The 16,874-nt window shown below is 42.9% G+C and overlaps 1 protein-coding gene and 1 long non-coding RNA gene across 7 annotated transcripts in view; one reads left to right on the forward strand and one right to left on the reverse strand.

The window, feature by feature from the left end:
• Positions 1 to 16,874, reverse strand: part of LOC142140662 (NACHT, LRR and PYD domains-containing protein 3-like) — a 141,818-nt gene that overhangs the window by 43,524 nt on the left and 81,420 nt on the right. For all 6 annotated transcript variants that reach the window (XM_075198421.1, XM_075198418.1, XM_075198417.1 and 3 more), the window contains one exon: positions 13,594 to 13,764. In XM_075198421.1, the coding sequence (XP_075054522.1) occupies positions 13,594 to 13,764 (171 nt within the window). The remainder of the gene's footprint in view (positions 1 to 13,593; positions 13,765 to 16,874) is intronic.
• Positions 1 to 16,874, forward strand: part of LOC142140664 (uncharacterized) — a 43,457-nt gene that overhangs the window by 6,149 nt on the left and 20,434 nt on the right. The gene's annotated exons all lie outside the window — the stretch shown is intronic.

Raw genomic sequence — 16,874 nt, forward strand, 5'->3', positions numbered from 1 at the left:
CAAGAAGAGTAAGCAGAATAGTTATACACATTGTATGTGAAGCATTTGAAACAGGAACCAAGTATGACAGTCAGCAGCGCCCTGTTGCACAGTGGATCACTAAAGCCATGACAGCTATGTTAGCATTGGATGCGTCCAATTTCCACAATTAATGTGACCGGTTCTAGCCAATTAGTTGAGGCCATGTGTCCACTCTACCAAATTCCATCTCGATTCCATTTCTCCTGAACAGCAATTCCTAAGCTGTACTGGGAGGTTAAACAAAAGGTTATTCAGTCCCTTGAAAATGTCATTGTACTGACTGTCCAATTAACTATGGATACGTAGGCAAGTGGCACTGGTCAACAAATCACTACGTGACCGTGACAGCCTGCTGGGTAGGTGTATCGCCTTCAGCAGCAACAACCCCTGTAGTATCATCATCTTACTCATCCCTTCAGCATAGTAGAGCTAGCACACAATTCCAGGTCATTCACATGCAAGCTACTCTGTGTATCACTGGATTCACTAAGAAACATACCATCATCATCATCAGCTATTTATATAACAGTGTCAATCTGTTGGAAAAACAAAGGAATGTCATAGCAAAATGTCTCACCCCGCTAAGACTCTACTCAGGATTCCTCATTGCCGATAACAGAGCGAACATTGTGTGTGCATTATTAAACGGCCATGTATTTGTGCCTCTGCTCTGTCAATCATTTTATCCATCCAGCTCACTGAAGCCTTTGGCCAATATTGGGGAAAATATGGACAGTTGTGAAGAGATAATTAGAAAATAGACTGTAAATGACTATAGATGAATGTTACTGCTATATATAGTAACGTAGGAACAAAAACAGCTCAAATCACATGATTTTACCTATGTATCAACATTCTTATTTAAATTCAGAACCAAAACACGGGGTCTGCGCACATCTCTAATTACAAGTAAAGGACCAGACCCGATTTCCACCATCTCTGAGCACCCAGAAAAGTCTGGTTGAACAGCTGTGCGCCCTCCTGCAAAACAGGAGGTTGCAGAAACACTCTTCACACATTTGAAAAAACAAACCAATATAGAAGCACCAATCCAAATTATATAATGATAAAATGTCCTATTATTAAGTGGGATAGGACAGAATAAAACAGTATTTGCTCCCAGATGTAAAACAAGATTTTTATTTGACAAATAACACAATATACAATTTTAAAACATAACAATAAAAACTAATTATATACATATTAGAAAAAATATTACTGATAAATATCAATAAGAGCAGGATATGAACAGTTAACTGGAGGATGTAGAAATTGTATAGCACCATTGGAATCTAAATGCACAAACACACATGGCTACGTATCATAGTCTCTGTGGAATAACTGTAAATAATGAATGAAAAGGAGGCTGCAACTTTGTGTAGTCTACATTAAGTCACAGTAACACAGCTCGGTAATACCTTAACCTCTGTCAGGAACCTGTTTTATCCGATGGGACCGTGTGTGGATACTTGGACAGTGGTGGGTGAGTGACCAGTTCACCTCACCTTCCTTTATATTGGCTCCAAAATTGATGATCAAGTCCGACACGGGATAATCTCCTCAGCGGCTAAATAGCAGTGTATCCTCCTCGTTAGAGTCAGCAGAGCCTCATGTAATTTTATAGTGTTGGTTGTCTTATACCGCTGCCTTAGTCACAGTGTGTCCTACACACTCATTCATACATACGGTCTGATATTAGTTCCAGTGGGTGCCGACTTTGTTAATCTAGTGAATCATCGGTAATTAGAAATCGAATCTGAAGTCCCAATAGGTGGATAATCGGAAGCTCTTCTCCAGATATATCCCAGTAATATATAAAGGTACTGACGCGTTTCGTCACTCTTGGTGACGTTTTCAAAGACATTTCAACACTCTATATACCGGACCCTTATATAATCCTAAAGATCCAGACTAACCAATCACAGTTCACTCTGTTGGAGTCATTTCAGCTGTCTACTTAATTAGTATGTTTGGATGAATCACATTGATCCAATTTTCATTATAAATTACATAGAATTGTATAAAAAAATAACCCAACATAATTCAAGGAGCAAAATATTTAAAAACTACAAAAGAAAGCTAGTTTGGCATCTCTGCGAAATATTCAATAGATCATGTATACCTGATAATGAAATTTCGTTAGAATGAATGAATTTGACTTTATTACCCTACGTTGTGTTTTGTTGTTTATTTATTTAGCCTCATGTGTCCAAAGTGCACGCGCATATACATGTGAAGTTTGGGCTTTTCACTTTGGAAAGAACTAGCACTCTTTCAGGTATACATTTTTCTGTTTATTCCTTTAATGCTGTGAGGAGTTTAGTGGTTCCTCTATGTGTACCTAGGGCTGCTTCTTTTAAACATTAGCGCCATTCCTGTTACTTCTCTGTCTTCATTCAATAGATCAGATAATCACTGAATACCCGATATGAGTCGATAAATTGTCTTGTATACCCCCAATATACCTTAATGAAATTTCCTAACACAGCAAATACACAAACAAAAGTAAAGGGGGACCAGGTTTGGGAGACACTGCTATAGAGGATTAGGGGCCTGATTCATTAAGGATCTTAAATGAAGCGGTATCTTATTTCAGTCTCCTGGACAAAACCATGTTACATTGCAAGGGGTGCAAACTAGTTTTCTGCTTTGCACATAAGCTAAATACTGACTGTTTTTTCATGTAGCACCTTAATGAATCAGGCCCTAGAACTCTAACTGTTCTATTTACATGGACCATGGTTCAACCTTCTGAGCCACCAGGTTACATATATATTGTTAGATGCACTCCTTCTATAAAATATATTACTCAATAGAACAAAACAACCAAACATAGGACCTATCCCCACAGGGTCACATATATGTTCCAAAATTCAAGTGATATATAAAGCTGCCGAGATGGAGAGTTCACAATCTAAAAATTTAAAAGATCTCACATTCACACACGAGGTGACATCTATCCCCACCACGAGCAGTCGGCTTAACATGGTCGACAATGATAACCAAAAGATTGGCAGGATCAGCATTATGTACCTCTGACAAATGTTTGGGTTCCCATAGTATTTCCAATCTATTAATCACATTGCGTCTAGGTTCTAAAAACCTAACTCTTAAGGACCTGGTGGTCCTGCCGGCATACTGCAGGCCACATGGGAACTGTAGGACATAGACTACATACATTGTGTCACAATTATCATAACCCAGAATTTCAAAGGTGTCTCTTGACACATGAGAAATCACTTGGGCACATTTATTTTTCATTTGTTTGCACGTAATGCATCTCACTTTGTTACATTTATAGTTTCCCTAGGTTCTCCGAGAAACCAAACATAGTTTTAGTAAGGGGGGGGGGGGGGGGGGAGGTTTCTTTGTTTTTAGAAAACTGGGGGCCAAAAATTTGAATTTTTTTTTGTTCTTTTTAAAAATACCATTTGGTCTTCACTCCTTTAAATAATCCAATCCCGCTGTACGAATTCTAGTATTTATTAATATGAGTGTGAAAGTTGGAGCACTTATCATCATCCTCATTTATTTATATAGCGCCACAAATTCCGCAGCGCTGTACAGAGAACTCATTCATATCAGTCCCTGCCCCATTGGAGCTTACAGTCTAAATTCCCTAATATAGACACACACTCACACACAGACATAGAAAGACAGACAGAGAGGGAGAAACTTATGTCTAATCCATACTCAGGAGGGAACACCCCAATCCACCCAACTCCTGCTATTGGACGGGCACTTTTTCACTCACTCAGATGCCGGCACATTGCTCTGTGTCATGAACAACACTCACCTGAGCCTGCGTGATCCATGCGTGAGACAGGGTTAACCAAAAACAACCACCTGGTCTTTCTAAAATGATTAAATCCTTCCCTATCTATGAATTCGTAAGAACACAGAGACTTGAACTTATTAAGTGTAATTTAATATGGAAAATAAATCCACAATGCTTCAGATAACACAGTTAGTAAAATGACATACAAATATAATGTGATTGCTTCTTATAAAATAAAAAGGATAAAACACAGAATTGATAACTCACGTATAATCAAGTTTCTGGTGCTGGGAGAAGCAGGAAAATGGGACAATCCTCAATATCAGATTGACTCCTAAAACTGAACAAATCCTTAGAGTCATAGTGCAGTTTAAAATCAAGCTGCAGGGCCCACAGCCCCCCTTCCTTTGATTTTAGAATTAAGGTCTGTGGGAATGCAAATTAGGGTTTTATGACCCACGTGGACACAGCTCCTAGGTCAGGTTTTAAATACCCTGTCCCGACTTATTACCAGTATGGCGTACAAACATGATTTTACCTCCACACAACAGCTCATAAGTTCCCCTTCATCTGCATACCACAAATGCCCCTGGTAAGTATGATATTAGAGAAAATTATATGAAATTTTGCCGTGACCCTATTCAGCTTAAATTTGTCATTCACATATAACCCTGTCTCTGCAGTTGGCATGTCTGAGGCTTCCCAGAGAGGTGTCAGATTTCACTGTCCTGAAAGAGATATTTTCAAAGGCTTTCAGGTTTGCGATCTGCCATAAATGATACAAGGTGTTACAATGGATGTGGGCTCTTTTCTACCAGCGCCCTCTGGGTAGTTTAACATAAACAAACACATTGATTTAAACAGCTCCTCTGAGCCATGTCACACAATTTCTAGGCATTAATTCACAAACCCATATTTGTGTTATGAGCTGCGGCGGCTCCGGGCACCGCCGCGACTCACTTCCCCGGCAGGCTCTGCGCCCTGGCCGTCGTCATGACAACCGGGACGTCATTTCCCCTGGGGGACGCTCTCAGTCAGTAGCGCTGCATCCCGGCATCTAGGTAGCCGGGCGCAGGCCCATAATCATTGTGTTATAGCCCAGCTGGGCTAAGTGCCTCCTGCTGTGCAGGACAAATTCTATTGGCCCCTGTTCATTTATTAGGCAGGAAGGGACAAGTCCTCCTTGCCGGTTATAGTTCCTGCTTTGCGGCTACTAGCCCGCTATAATTCTTGTTCCTGTTACCGTTGGATTTGATTATTTGTTGCCGACCTTTGCCTGATACCTGCCTTTGTTTGATTGCCTGTGCCCCTAGACCTTTTTGCCTGAACTCCAACGCTGCTGATTTGCCTGTGACCTCTGACCTCAGTTTTGTGTACTGGATATTCTGTCTGTTGCCGGCCCTCGACCCTTGCCTGGATTTCACTCTGCTAATTGCTCCTTTACGCTATCGCTGGGTTCTCCCCAGTCAGTGCGCAACTCACGACCCTCAGCTGTCTGCGGCCAAGTCTGTCCCCACCACTAGGGGCTCCAGCGAAAACCAGACTTCTGAGTAGACTCCAGGTTTTGTGTTGCTGGCTGTTGGCGTTCCTAACATTATAACCGGCCCAAAAATTTACACTAGGAGTGAGTGAATCGTATTGCATTCGGTCCTATGGAACCAAGTCTGGCACAAGTGCTGGCAGGACAAATCCAGACTTTGTCCCAAATGGTCCAGGAGCTGTCCCAGCGGCAGGCTGCCTAAGAACAGGCGTCCAGAGCCTCACAAGCTGCTCAGTCCGCCGTGGTGGAACCCAAGACGCATTTACCTGACCGCTTTTCGGGAGTTCGCAGGCTCTTCCGTATCTTCCGTGAAAGCTGCAAACTTTACTTCAAATTTAGACCACTCTCGTCTGTATCTCCACAGCAGAGAGTGGGGATAATTATCTCTCTCCTACAAGGGGATCCGCAATCTTGGGCATTCAGCCTAGATTCCAACAGCCCTCAGTTGCAGTCTTTGGACGTCTTCTTTGAAGCACTTTGTTTTGTTTACGATGACCTGGACCGAGTGGCTTCTGCCGAAGCACAGCTTCGATCTTTATCGCAAGGGCAACGTTCCGCTGAAGAATATTGTTCCAACTTCAGGCGTTGGTCTTCAGACTGTGCATGGAATGACCCAGCTCTTCGTAGTCAATTCCGTCTGGGTCTCTCTGAACAAATTAAAGTCTCCCTGGTCCAGTACCCTACTGCGGGATCCCTCGAAGAACTTATGCACTTAGCTATCCGAATCGACAGGAGATACAGAGAAAGGAAGGCTGAAAAGGAAAGTTCTTCACCCTTTTCCCCTATGCTTCCACAAACCGCTCCTATTGATCAAGTCGAACCTATACAACTGGGAGCATATCGACTGTCATCTGAGGAACGGATCCGGAGGCGTACTTTGGGTCTCTGCTTGTACTGTGGAGAGAAGGGCCATCTGCTCCGTTCCTGCCCCGTTAAACCGGGAAAAGACCAGGCCAAGTGAACATGGAGAGTGTCCATTTAGGCCTACAAGTCATCTCTCCAAAAAATTCTTTGCTTGTACCTGCTCAGCTCACCTTTAACGGACGAGATATTTCCGTTCCAGCCTTTTTGGACAGTGGAGCTGCCGGAAACTTTTTGGACTTGGCTCTCGCCTGGTCCTTGGGTTTCGCAGCCGTTCCTCTGGAATCCGTCATCACCGTTTTTGGATTGGATGGAAATCGCCTAGATAAGGGTGAAATACATCATCGTTCACCTCCTCTGCAGTTAAATTTGGGTGCCCTTCACTCCAAAACCATCTCTCTGTATCTAATTAATTGTCCTTCGGTTTCTTTAATTCTGGGTCACCCCTGGCTTGTTCTTCACAATCCTTGTATCGACTGGATCAAGGGTGAAATCATCAAGTGGGGTCCTCGATGTCCTTCCTCATGCTTGTCTCTACCACTCAGAATTACTCAGATCTGTCCTAAACATTTGCCTTTTCATTACAGTGAATTCTCTAACGTTTTCTCTAAGAAAGAAGCAGATGTTCTTCCTCCACACCGGGAGTACTATTGTGCTATTGACCTTGTCCCTGGTTCTAGGTTGCCTAAGGGAAGACTATATGCTTTTTCTATTCCAGAGCCCCAAGCCATGGAATCGTATGTAAAGGAGTGTCACTCACCGGACTGTGAGTGCTTCTTCCCGGACATTTAGGAACCGTGGCCGTCCTCCATCCTGAGGGTCTGCGCATGCGCAGCCCTTTCAAACCCTTCAGTACATGTTCCTTTAACTTAATGGGCAGATCAGGCAACACTCCCTATATTAAGCACCTGTGGTCAATACCACGTTGCCTGATCTTGGAGTCTCATTCCCCATGAGTCTCTGAAGGTGTTCCTGTGTTTCCTCGTGTATTCAGCGCTGCTGATTCCTGTGGTTTCCAAACCACTTCTACCTCTGTGGTTTCCAAACCACTTCTACTCCTGTGGTTTCCATACCACTTCTACTCGCCTGTGTATCATCGTGACTGTTAGCTGATTCCTATCCGCTGCCTCCGTGCACTACAGTCTTCAAGCCACTTCAACTCTACTATATATCATTGTGACTGTTAGCTGATTCCTATCCGCTGCCTCCGTGCACTACAGTCTTCAATCTACCTCAACTCACCTGTGCATCATTGTGACTGTTAGCTGATTCCTATCCGCTGCCTCCGTGCACTACAGTCTTCAACCTTCAACTCGTCTGTGTTTCATCGTGACTGTTTGGCTGATTCCTATCCGCTGCCTCTGTGCGCTTCAGTCTTCAGCTCATCTCAACTCTCCCGTGTTTCCTCGAGACTGCTACAACTATTCCTATCCGCTACTCTCCGTGATCAACAGTTCCAGCTCAGCTCTGCTCTCCCGTGTTCCATCGTTACTGCACCTGCTGGTTGCTATTGGCTACCTCCGTGTATCTGCAGAGTCTTGCTGCTGCTACTCCTCCGCTCTACTCGTCCTTCAACAGCTGATCCGCTCTCCATGCTTTCCTGTGTTCCCGCTGGTCTCTACCCGCCTGTCAGCATCGGATCTGCGCCTCACTACTTTCTTCTCAGCTAGACCATCGCTACTCTTCAGGGTCCTCCAGGAGTCCAGTTCTACATACTACTGCTTCCTGAGTATTTGTTCCCCTGCTGGTCTACCTACCTGTGCGCTGCACCTACTTGACTACCGCTTCACCCATCCAGGGACTTCGCATCCTGCCGGCCTCCAGCCGTTCAGGTATCTCTGCACTCCTGTCTGACAGCCTGCTTCTGAACCGCGGTATGCATACTTCTCATTGACTGTGCTGGTGTATTGCATATCTTGCTGGACTGTGTTGGTTCTCCTCTGGAGTTTGCTATCCGCTGAGTCTATTGCCATCATTGACTGTGTTATTTTGTGCCGGATTACCTCAAGTGACTTTCTATTATTGCAGTGCTGTTCAGTCATTTATATATTGTGCATATTATTGTGGATCAAGTTTAAGGTGCCCGTGTATCTCCTGTATTGCAGTCTCTCCCCGTGCTCCTCCTCACATATATATTCAGTGGTACAACTTGCTAGAGGCAGACCACTGATCCCTGTTTCCAGTTTCACCTGTTCCAGTATCCTCTCACATAGCAGTGGTACAACTTGCTAACGCAGACCACTGACTCCCCGGATACCTCCACTTGGATTCCATTCCTTCACTCAGACAGCGGTACAAGTTGCTATCCGCAGACCGCTGACTCTCATCACCTCCTCGTTTCTGTTGGACATTCCTCCTCACTATAGCAGTGGTACAACTTGCTACCGCAGACCACTGACTACCTTCACGTGTCCTTTGTCCATACAGTTCCTCGTGTATTACTACCTCCATATTACCAGTGCTGCTAGTCATAGACTTTCCTGAGCATCTCATCATCTGCTATTTCCTGTTCCGTGATCACCCTGCTACCAGAGTACCATATTACCACCTATACTGCTCTTGTAAGCCTATCACCTGGTGATCCCTGGGTAAAGACTCCTAGTGCCCTTGACAAGGAGAACCTGCAAAAAGGCTTTATTCAGCCTTCCAAGTCTCCCGCCGGAGCAGGCTTCTTCTTTGTGGCTAAAAAAGATGGTGGGCTTAGGCCTTGTATTGATTACAGAGGGTTAAATAAAATAACCATTAAAAATATTTATCCTTTGCCACTTATCTCAGCCATCTTCGATCAACTAAAAGGAGCTAAAGTTTATTCCAAAATTGACCTACAAGGGGCCTACAATTTGATACGTATCCGAAGTGGCGACGAATCGAAGACCGCCTTTAATACTCAAACGGGCCATTATGAATACCTCTTTATGCCCTTCAGCCTCAGCAACACTCCAGCTGTTTTCCAAGACTTGATCAACGATGTCCTTCGTGAATCCTTGGGTTCCTTCGTAGTGGTCTATTTAGATGACATCCTGATTTATTCCCGGTCATTAGAACAACACCGGGAACATGTTCGACAAGTACTTCTGAAGCTCCGTCATCATCATCTGTATGCCAAACTAGAAAAGTGTGACTTTGAAGTCTCCAGGGTCACTTTTCTGGGATATTTCATTTCTCCTGAAGGCTTTGCTATGGACCCCACAAAGGTACAGGCTATTCTTGATTGGGTACAACCCTCTAATTTGAAGGCCATCCAAAGGTTCCTGGGATTTGCCAATTATTATAGGAAGTTTATCAGTTCTTTTTCTATCCTCATTGCCCCCATCACAGCTCTGACCCGCAAGGGTGCTGATCCTAAGGTCTGGTCGCCTACTGCAGTTTCCGCCTTCAAAACCTTGAAACGTGCTTTCATGTCTACCCCAGTTCTGAGACATCCTAATCCAGACCTCCCTTTCATTGTTGAAGTTTATGCTTCGGATGTTGGAGTTGGAGCCGTATTGTCTCAGAAAGATCCTAAAGACCACCGCATTCATCCCTGTGCTTATTTGTCTCGAAAATTCTCTTCCGCTGAAGAACATTATTACGTGGGTAATCGTGAATTACTGGGCGTCAAATGAGCATTAGAAGAATGGTGCCACTGGCTTGAAGGAGCAAAACATACTATCACAATCTATACGGACCACAAAAACCTATCCTACATTGAGTCCGCTAAAAGATTGAACTCCAGGCAAGCACAGTGGTCTCTCTTCTTCTCCCGTTTCAATTTTATTATTACTTTTCGGCCTGAGAACCTAAGAACCTAAAGAACATAAGAGCGGATGCCCTGTCCCTTAACTTTATCTCTTCTCAAAATCCAGTTTCTGAGCCCTGTTCCATTATTCCTGCTTCTTCTATTTTGATTGCCTTCACGCAGGAACTGGGTAAAACCCTTCAGCAATGTCAACCACAGGCACCTTATGAAACACCAGTGGGCAAACTTCTCGTGCCTGTACACCTCAGAAAGTTGGTACTCTCACCGTGTCATGACAACAAGGCTTCTGGACATCCCGGTATTGCCAAGACCATTGAAATTGTTTCTCGTACTGTCTGGTGGCCATCAATGTCTAAGGATGTAAAAGAATATATATCATCCTGTGACCTGTGCTCCAAGAACAAAGTTTCCCGGAGTTCCCCTTCCGGGCCATTACTGCCGTTACCTGTTCCGATCAGACCTTGGACCCATGTGTCCATGGACTTCATCGTTGATTTACCTCTATCCTCTGGGTGTAACACCATCTGGGTAACCGTGGACCGGTTCAGCAGAATGGCCCATTTTATTCCTTTAACCAAGTTACCTTCTGCCCGTTCTTTGGCCACCTTGTTCGTCAAATATATATTCCGTTACCATGGACTAACGGAAGATATTGTGTCAGACCGGGGCTCACAATTCATTGCAGTCTTCTGGAAGGCCTTTTGCTCTGTCCTAGGCATCAGCCTCAGTTTGTCATCTGCCTACCACACGCAGTCAAATGTACAGACCGAAAGGGTGAATCAATCCTTGGAGCAATACCTTCGACTGTATATTTCCAAACACCATGACAGTTGGGCTGACCTCCTTCCCTGGGCCGAATTTGTGTACAACAACACATGCCACACGTCTTCCCGGTACTCTCCTTTTTGTTGCAACCTAGGGTACCATCCCAGAGTCAACTCCTTATCCTCTCTAGCCACTGATAGACCATCTGAAATGAGAGTAATGGCCATCCGCCTCAGGAAGAAATGGAAGTCTGTGCATCAGTCTTTACTTCGAGCTTCCTTTAGGTCCAAAGTTTTTGCTGATTTACATCGTTCCACTTGTTCATTCAAGGTTGGAGACTCTGTGTGGCTCTCCACTCGGAATATAAGACTCCGTCAGCCGTGTAAGAAATTAGGACCTAAATGTATTGGTCCATTTACCATCCTAAAGCAAGTCAATCCAGTGGCCTTCAAACTGAAGCTTCCGGAATCCTTAAAAATTCCTAGTACATTTCACTGCTCTTTGTTGAAACCTGCCCGATCTTCCAGAAAATTCAAACATCAACCAGTTTCGGTGGATGGACATCAAGAGTTTATAGTGGAGAAAATCATGGATTCAAAGAAGGTCCAAGGTCAGGTTCACTACTTAGTCCATTGGAAGGGGTACGGCCCCAAAGAACGGTCGTGGGTACCGCAAAGAAACCTACACTCAGATTGAGTTCTTTAGAAGATTTCCCGGAAAACCAGGTTGTCGGGGTCCCTTGATCCCTCCTCAAGGGGGGGGTACTGTTATGAGCCTCGGCGGCTCCGGGCACCACCGCGACTCACTTCCCCGGCAGGCTCTGCGTCCTGGCCGTCGTCATGACGACTGGGACGTAATTTCCCCTGGGTCTCGGCTGTTGCAGTCGGGATGCTCTCAGTCAGTAGCGTTGCGTCTCGGCATCTAGGTAGCCGGGCGCAGGCCCATAATCATTGTGTTATAGCCCAGCTGGGCTAAGTGCCTCCTGCTGTGCAGGACAAATTCTATTTGCCCCTGTTCATTTATTAGGCAGGAAGGGACAAGCCCTCCCTGCCGGTTATAGTTCCTGCTTTGCTGCTACTAGCCCGCTATATTTCTTGTTCCTGTTACCGTTGGATTTGATTATTTGTTGCCGACCTTTGCCTGATACCTGACTTCGTTTGATTGCCTGTGCCCCTAGACCTTTTTGCCTGGACTCCTACACTGCTGATTTGCCTGTGACCTCTGACCTCGGTTTTGTGTACTGGATATTCTGTCTGTTGCCGGCCCTCGACCCTTGTCTGGATTTCACTCTGCTAATTGCTCCTTTACGCTATCGCTGGGTTCTCCCCAGTCAGTGCGCAACTCACAACCCTCAGCTGTCTGCGGCCAAGTCTGTCCCCACCACTAGGGGCTCCAGCGAAAACCAGACTTCTGAGTAGACTCCAGGTTTTGTGTTGTTGGCTGTTGGGGTTCCTAACAATTTGCAGATTTATATGGCTCAAAAATCAGCTTGCACGACACTCTGTAAATCACGTTCTTCTCCGCACAACAGGAGATATTACGTAAAAGTAGATATGTGATATCACAAAACAGCATTTACAATGCGGTTTTCACTTAGTAATTGACTCGTTGTATTAAAGCTGTTTCCAAAAACTTATGAGAAATAAACGTGTCACTCATCTGTCTATGACGCCAAATGCCTAATGAGAGAGTAAGCTGTCCGCGATCTATAATACATCTAGTAATACTAATAACTAATACAAAATACTCATTATTAAGAAAAAAACAAACAAACTGATAAAGAAATCATTGGTTGTAACTTTAGAAATAGAAAAAGAGTGTGTTATATATATTGTCGAAGTAATAGTTAACAAAAATTCTATAGTACCAATTAGTTCAAAAGAATGAACCAATGAATCTAATTTTATGTGCCTGTGTTTTTAAGAGGAAAAGTACTGCTATTTATTTTACATATAACACATCAGAGGTCGAGAGACACTTCTTGTAAAATCCAATTATTTCACAATGAGCGGACAAAGCCAAGAACAGTGTTGTTTAAAGAAAAAAGGTTTTAGATGACTGATCCAAAAGATCCCTCCAAGAACATGTCACTTTGATGATGAAATGTCAGTTTTGACCTGGGTCAAAGCTTTAGTTTGGCAAGTACAAGTAAGGTTTATGTAATGATAGAGACTTAGGGCCTGATTCATTAAGGATCTTAAATGAAGAGGATCCTTATTTCAGTCTCCTGGACAAAACCATGTTACAATGGAAGGGGTGCAAATGAGTGTTCTGTTTTGCACATAAGTTAAATACTGACTGTTTTTTTCATTTGGCACACAAATACTTGATAGCTTATTTGTACACTCAAATTTAATGTTGATATTTGTGTGTTACATAAAAAAACAGTCAGTATTAAACTTATATGCAAAACAGAATGCTAATTTGCACCCCTTGCATTGTAACATGGTTTTGTCCAGGAGACTGAAATAAGGATCCTCTTCATTTAATATCCTTAATGAATCAGGCCCTTAGAAACTTAAGAGTACCAGCAGTGATGTAAGCTGGGAAGGTGTGTTTTAGAGTAATGATGAGTAACATTTTTTATAAAAGAATGACTTAATCAAATATAGATTGTCAGTTGGCATTTGAGACCCTGGGCACATGTCTGCTTCGTCCAGTATGGCTGTATCTACGCATAATATAATTTTAATAAAAAATAGAAATAATATATTTTGGAAACCTGCTCATCTCATTTATTATTTAAAGAGAAGAATGAGAGAAAATCTTAAACAATATACTCAGATTACATAAAATGAAATGACAGCGTAATGATTCTGTGATTTTGCCTTGTGTGGTCTATGTCTTGTACCGAGAGGACAGTTAAATAAATACTAAGACAGTTCTTACTTAAGATCTTGTAGGATACAGTCTGGATGTCTTAGTCCCTCGCACAAAAGTTTTATTCCAGAGTCCTGCAGAATGTTTTGTGACAGGTTCAGTCTGATCAGAGACCGGGATGTACTAAGAACAGAGCGGAGATCATCACAGCAGGATGAGGTCAGACAACAGCACAGTAACCTGATGAAAGATGAGGTATCTGGATTAGTATTTTCTTATCATTTCCAGCCTCACACTCAGCATGAAGTCATAACTGAAAGAATAACCTGTGTAATGTAGATACAATTGCTGGTGTATATTACAGCTATTAGGATGTAGGTGTATGTCACTGATAATGTTGTTGTTGTACTGATTATAGATGACGGTAGGTGGATGTGTAACTGGATAACATCTCCTTAGAGTATTGATCAGTAAAAGATCATGTGACCTCAGGGTACCTCAGAAAACAGGATTTTTTAAATCCATTTCTCTGATATTATCTAGGGAACATTGCATCACCATGGGAATATAGGCAGTAGCGGAGCTGGACACTTAGAAGTTAATTAAAACATAAATTAAGGACGCCTCCCCTATATATCCCCCTACCTGCTGACAATAAACAGTTTATAACTAATAAAGCCCAGAAAATGCACAACAGTGCTGCAGTGAGTGACGAACGGTTTACCTATGAATCTGGTGGTAATGTGCAAAAGTATTATAAGGTGTGGTCAAGGTGGGCGAAATCGAGGTATGCGATCAGTTCGCTGGCTGCAGACTTTGATTCAATCTAAATTGCTATTGGGGGTCTATAAGTTGGGGTGTATGGATTTACTCAACACCTGCATAAGCTCGGAAATGTATCTCTATTTGTTTTTCAATCCGAGTAAATTCTTCCTCAGGGTTCAAGAAGTTCAGTACTTTTGCAGAATTGAGGGGAGATATGTAGATAGTGAAATGTAAATGAATATTCGAGCTATATGTCTTATGGCTCACTGTATTTAAATATATTTATATAGATATACATTGTGAAGGTCAGGCTATGTGACTATTGGAATAACTTGTCTCATTCTGGTTTAGAGCAGATATTTGAATGATACTTTCTACTTTGTTTGCATGTTTTAATCCTATGTGGAACTACAACATCTATCATTGTTCCCATTTCCATTTGTTTGTTATGTTTTTTCTGTGTGTTTAAAACCTTTTTAAAAAAAAGTTTGATTAAAAAAAAATAAATGAAGGACTCCTCCTCTATATGCCCCCTCACCTGCTGACAATCAAAAGTTTATAACTAGCAAAGCCCAGAAAATGCACAACATACAGTATAATTACAATAACAAGAAATAACAGAAATAAAGGAGGGTTCGCAGGGTCATCATCATCATCATCAACATTTATTTATATAGCACCAGCAAATTCCGTAGCGCTTTACAATTGGGAACAAACATTAATAAGACAATACTGGGTAATACATACAGACAGAGAGGTAAGAGAACCCTGCTCGAAAGCTTACAATCTATAGGACAATGGGAGTTAGAAACACAAGGGCATGTGCTACATCATATTGCACAATGGACCAGCCAGACTGCAAAGGTAAAAGTACTGAGTGGGCTGTGTGTGTTGCAATGTTGGTCAGAAGGTTGTTGTCTTGCGTTGGCAGTGTAGAGGATGGCAATAGGGTAATCTAGGGAAATTAAGATGATGGTTGAGGAATATTATAACCTTGTCTGAAGAGGTGGGTCCCCCAGATGACATCAGAGAAATGGATTTAACGCAAGTACAAAAATCCTTTTTTCTAATACATGTCACCTGGGGGACCCTGCTTCACTATGGGGAATGTTTCAAAGCTGCCACTAAATGAGGGTACGTTCAGACACCGCTGAACGCAAAACTTTTCTACCAAAAATAGCATTCCCGGATACAAATATGTAATCGTATGGACGGAGAACTGGATTGCTGCCAGACACACTTGCTCCGCCAAGGCCCTGTGTCGCATCGGCCCAGATTTACTGGTCAAACTAGCAGAAATATTACCCGACACAGGTTACCTGCACAGGCCTTGGCCTGGTGGATTGTCATTTTTATCCATCTGGCAAGGGTCTGCTTAGTTGCTGGCCAACCCTTCTTCATTCAGGACATAGAATTTGACAGCAGATAAGAACCAATGGGCCCATCTTGTCTGTCTATTTTTTAACCTATGAAAACCTCAAACCCTATTTGATGCTTTGTAAGAATAACCTTATGTCTATCTCAAGCATGTTTAAGTTGGTCTACTTTATTAGCCTCTATCACTTCTGATGGGAGGCTAATCCACATAATCAATACCCTTTTGGCTGGACCAGGAGAGAATCTGTCTTCCGAACATCAGCAGTTCAAGATAAATATATCTTAAGTGATCTGACTACATCCAGCAGAATTCTGATTATCCCTACAACCTTTGTGTCATGAAAAATAAGAAAAGGAGTTAAAAGACAGAGCCCCCAGCTCTGAGACCTTTCTTGCTGAAGATATGGGAAGAAGATAAATCGTTTTCCATGTAAGAAATTTAAATTCGACTGAACTGAAAGGCTCAAAAGGATGTTTTTGCAGAACCGATTGAATAAAATTAGGGTCTCAACGTCTGCAGCTCTGGAATATTACCGAGCTTCTTCTGAAAAAATATGGACAGTGTACACAGCTGGGGGTAAATATATGAACCTCTGATTTCTACAATTCACCGGAAATCTGTGACTTGCAGGGAAAATTTAAAGCGGCGTTGGCTTCCAGAAATCAGAGGTTCATACATTTACCACCTGGACTCTTAGAGAACCTAATCTTAGTCCACAATCAAAACCATCCTGAAGAAAAGAAGAGGACAGGACAGACTGAAGTCCGGACTCCTCTATGTTTACACCATTGTAAATATATATTTCAAACTCTATGATACTTTAAAAGCACAAGAAGGTTTCCTAGCTCTTAACATAGTCTGGATCACCCTTTCGGAGAAACTATTGACCCTTAGAATCTCGGCTTCAATAGCCAAGCCGTCAAACTGAGATGAGCTAAATCATGGTATAAAAACAACCCTTGAGAGAGAAGATCCTCTCTTAGTGAAAGTTGCCACTCTGGCTCCACTGTTTTCCTTAGGATGTCACCAAGATCACCTGATCTCTTTCCTCCCTGGCCTTCCTGAGAACTCAAGGCAACAAGGGTATTGGGGAAAGACATATATTAGATGGAAATCCCAAGACACTGTCACAGCATCGACCAGGATCACCTGAGGGTCCCGGGTCCTTGAACACAATTTCTCTGTTTTGTGATTGAAGTGTGAGGCC

This window comes from Mixophyes fleayi, chromosome 2, assembly GCF_038048845.1.
Source record: "Mixophyes fleayi isolate aMixFle1 chromosome 2, aMixFle1.hap1, whole genome shotgun sequence".
NCBI lineage: Eukaryota > Metazoa > Chordata > Amphibia > Anura > Limnodynastidae > Mixophyes > Mixophyes fleayi.